We start from the raw sequence: 4,594 nt of genomic DNA, 5'->3' as shown, positions 1-4,594 counted from the left end.
CAGATTCAAACTAGGCCTCACCCTACATGATGCCAGGCAGGAAGTACGATGACGAGGTTTTTCTCTCTACCTATTCCAAAACAGTCCTCCGCTCTGCTCGTGCCCCCATCTCCACAAGATGTTTCTGTATCTGTTGGGGCTGTCATTGAGACTGGAGTATCTGGATTTAGAGAGTATCATTGGCAGATTTTTGAATTGACAAAAAATTAGCATGTGATTACTTCCCCTTAAAATATTATAAGAAAATGTAAAAAAATGGCCATGATGTGTTCTTTGCATCAATTGAAGAACCTTGAAATAATCAAAAGATCAAAGAAATGAGGTAGATTCAGTTCTCCAAGTAAGAAAAGTATAAAGTAATGTTTGTCTCCATATAAAAATAAATAACCCCTTCAGTTTTAGTTTCACATTCTCCCATATTTCAGGAATACTGAAAAATAGATTCCTTGATTATTAATTGCGTTAATGGCTAACATACAACTCTTAATCACACCGATATTAAAGTTTAGGAAATGTAGTGGGTATCAAAAGAAACCAACACAAAGTAAAACATCTCAAAACATGCATAAAAAAATGGTAGGTCAATAAAAGAGAAATGGATGCTGCAACAATTATTTAAAGAGCCATACATTAACATCTTTGAAGAAGAATAATGAATAAAATAAAGATTAAGGGGAGGGGATGACAATCAATCCATTGACATGGGTCAGTCCCTTCCTTACTTTTACAAAATATTTGAATAACTTTTATCCCAATCATAAGATCAAGTAATACAGGTAATTCTCTGGGATAATATATCTAACATTTTCCTTATTCTGTTCTGAGGAAACAAAATGCAACCTTTGAGATTTGATAGATTTAATCAATTCTATTTGTAAAAAATAAAATTTCATAGGTTTCAACATTAATATGGCATTATGTGGAGAACTTTAGTATCATCCATATACCATTCAAGCTGCTGTACACATCCTTAATGGAAATCACCAAGACTAAAATCTAACAATACTAAATGAGCAAAGAAAAAAAACACTTCCTTTCCATGTAACATTTTTATCTCGATTATGAATACATACATTACCCATGTTCATGGGAAGTCTACCGTATCATCAACACCATGTTCATTTCAAGATTTTCACAAGTGAAATCACTTGTAACTGGATTAACACCTGGATTGTGCATCTACATAAGCTTCTCAGTGACTTCCCATATTTCCCTTTCTATCACATGAAATAAGCAGTGGGGAGTTGATCCATAAAATAAAGGATTAACTACAACCAAATTGCCCTCATACTTCAGAAATGCACCTCCTAGTTTAAAAAGGATATGGGACTAAATATCATTTCACACTTCCCCCTTACTTACCTCACTAAACATCACAGTCTTATACTAGTCTTGGTTGGAAAAAGAAAAAAAAAAAAAAAAAAAAAAATTAATGAAAAATAAAAAAAGACAAAACATGAAGCCGCCACACCACATGTACATAAACTGGAGGACCCGAGATTTTCACGATTTTCCCCTTCCTGTAAAATGAACATTGCAAACAAGAAAAACTCTGATGCTCCAATCTACACACAAGCAGATATCATCCATCGCAACACTTACTGGGAGGTTTATAGTATTGCAAAATTTGAGAATTTAGAACACTGATATCAAATTTCACTCCACCTATGTACTGATTTACATTATAAAGAACCCACAAGCTGTAATATTTTTAAAATTTTAGTGAACACTAACACAGAGCTAAAATATACTGTATTAAGCAGACTAATTGCAAGAGTCCCAAACACCAAATACTTGAATGAGTTAGAGACGTCATATCGAGAGCTTATGGTCTCCAGGTTGCCTACTATCACTAGTCTTACATGCAGGCTGGTGATAATGGTTATAAGCTTTGTGTGATGAAAGTCTAAAGTAATTTTTTTACAACAAAAAACATTTCAAAAATCATAAGCAAAATCTTGGATAAAGCCTTTTCTTTAACTATAAAAAGGTCTTTGATTTGACCCTTTCCCACTCAACATCCAGGATTTCTTTCATGAGGAACCATCTAGAAGGTTACTTCTATCTGCCAGAATCCATTCAGCTATTACTTTCTTACTTTTATTTTCTAAAGAAATCTTAAAAATCACATCTTTTACATTATATATGTAAGGGTAGTATGCAACTAATTCTTTACCAAAGGATTAAATATTTACTAATCCTATACTCATAGATGGTATTTTACCTACTAGAATAATAATCCTGGAACATTTCAAATATTTGGCAAGCTGAAAATCTGAAGGAACAAGATCAGAGTTTACCAACTGGAAGAAAACATGGCATCATGGTACCAGACTTCTATAGCAATCCTTTGAAACAATCTACGAGAAACATAAAATATAAAGTAGCCAAAGACCATTCAACACAGTTGGGTTAGGCCGACAGCTTTCTTCCCTACAAACCAACAGATTACCAAATTAATGAATGTTGAACCACCTCTTCAATGGAAAAAAGTACCGAATAATTCAAACTGTATATGCTATTCAATAAACTTGTGTACCAGTATGAGTAGGTTACATATACTTTTACATTTTTAAATATTATCAATATCCAAGTCGCTCTCGTCATCATCCTCTTCCTCATCATCACCTGGAGCAACAATCTTGGGTGCTTCAGCCACAATGGGCTTGGCTTCACCTAAATTCTTGCTCTCTTGTTCTTTGAGAGATTGGGCTCTTGCACGGTCGTCATACTCAATCTGGAAAGAAAACAAATTTCAAAACCATTGAATAATAGTTATGCATACCAATGTAGAAGCACTTCTGCAAGGACTTGTTAAATTTTTTTCATGATCTACCTTCCTTGGAGAGAAAAAACTTGCTACATGCTACAGTGTGCGTTTCATCAAAAAGAAAACTTTATAAATTGTATATGGGTCATTCCATATCAATTTTAATAGGGTTGTAACCCACCATGCAGAATGTCATTGATCTTTTGAATATTTGTAAACCCCAGTGAGCAAAGCATTAAAAAAGGGTGTGGAGCCGCACAAGTTTCACTTGCGTGTGGATGCTCTCATTTCTGGTGCATTTTAAAATATTTTCATACTTCCTATGTATAGGAAAATTCATACACTGCACCTTTAGATGCGGAGGAAGCCAAAAATCACACTTAAAATATTGTGAAATGAAGCTATCAGTATGAATCTAGTCAATGAAACCATTCATCGGTTTCAGAAAAAATTTCAACCATAATTTTGAGCCAATTTTTTCTATCTCTCCCGAACGTATAGCAGTTTACTTTATACCAATTGAAAGAGCATCCTTTGAACTGTTAAAAAACACCAAGAGAACTATTTGTATACAGAGTAGAGAAAAGAATATTGCAGTTAAAAAAAAGCCGATTTATGAAAATTTGCCATTGTGAACATATTGATACCTAATATTTTGAAATATTTGGGTAAAAAAAGTTTGGCAAATGGACGTAATAACGGGATTGATTCATTATAGGTGCTATTGCCTAAAATTTTACCATATAAATGAAGCAGCTACTATCAGAGAAAAACAACCTCTGCATGACAAGCCAAAGGCACAGGAATAGTCACGATACGATGCCATCTGTTTTTGGCTAAAGACAGCCATGGCATGCATGTTAATGCCAGCAAACAGCTAGTGCTTAAGAGTTCACATGCCCAATTTTTTTAAGATCTGGTATTTGAAATTTATTGAGTATATAGACTAAATCATCCACAGAATGGTGTTAAAGAAACTACTTCAATGGACTGAGAAATCTGAAGTTGAATAATCCTTTTTATGAAGTCAATCAAGAATAGGTGTCAGTGAAAACTAAGTAAATGTCCCCCTCTCCCCTCCAGAAGAAGAAGAAGAAGAAGAAGAAGAAGAAGAAGAAAAAAAAAAAAAAAAAAAAAAAAACAGCAGCATTCCAAAGCATTGTCAAATTTCTTATGATAATGTAAAGTTAAACAGTATTGTGGGCACATTTAAGAAGTCATTTGCAGCAGCTGTGGGAATTGAATACAGTGTTCTTGTTTGAAATGGGGAAGTCACTGCTGATCAGTCTGTAAAGGATCTTGAAAAGATGGCTCATTATCTTGACAAATTAACGGAAAAATTGCATGATAGGGCAACTATTTGCCAAGTACTGATAGAACAAAACTAGTTACCCAGAACTTGAGTGTTGAGTACACTGACCTTCTCATTGAAACCATTGATACCCTAACTCCTCATTCATTCATAAAATGTCAGGCAAAGTATCTTAAAGAGTAAAAAGGAAAATCTTCCTGAAAACAAGTATTTCTTGGGGACTTTGTAAACTTTGTAAAAAACTACTTTTGTTGTGCAAGATAAAGTTCAGTCCTTTAATTTCAGTAAGCAATACTACACCCTATGTCCAAGAGTTATGTATTATAAAACGAGAACTTTCCACAAACTTTCGCTTTGTGTCAGATGATTTAGACTATGATACCAGTTTTGTCTATGAAATAAAGTTACTAAAAAATCATCAAATCAGAGACAGCTTTCATCACCAAAGTTGAATATTTCCCTAATGGGAAGTACAAAACTTATCATAAAGCAGATTTCTGCATTGATGCAAA

At 33.8% G+C, this 4,594-nt stretch overlaps 1 protein-coding gene across 4 annotated transcripts in view; it reads right to left on the bottom strand.

Moving 5' to 3' along the window:
* Positions 1–596: 596 nt before the first annotated feature.
* eIF5 (eukaryotic translation initiation factor 5) overlaps positions 597–4,594 on the bottom strand; it is a 19,899-nt gene continuing 15,901 nt past the window's right edge. For all 4 annotated transcript variants that reach the window (XM_027368651.2, XM_027368649.2, XM_027368650.2 and 1 more), the window contains one exon: positions 597–2,737. In XM_027368651.2, the coding sequence (XP_027224452.1) occupies positions 2,573–2,737 (165 nt within the window). In that variant the 3' untranslated portion in view covers positions 597–2,572. The remainder of the gene's footprint in view (positions 2,738–4,594) is intronic.

Source organism: Penaeus vannamei, chromosome 5 (genome assembly GCF_042767895.1).
Source record: "Penaeus vannamei isolate JL-2024 chromosome 5, ASM4276789v1, whole genome shotgun sequence".
Taxonomy (NCBI): domain Eukaryota; kingdom Metazoa; phylum Arthropoda; class Malacostraca; order Decapoda; family Penaeidae; genus Penaeus; species Penaeus vannamei.
Note: the sequence above shows the minus strand (reverse complement) of the source record. Positions and strands in the feature narration are given on the sequence as shown.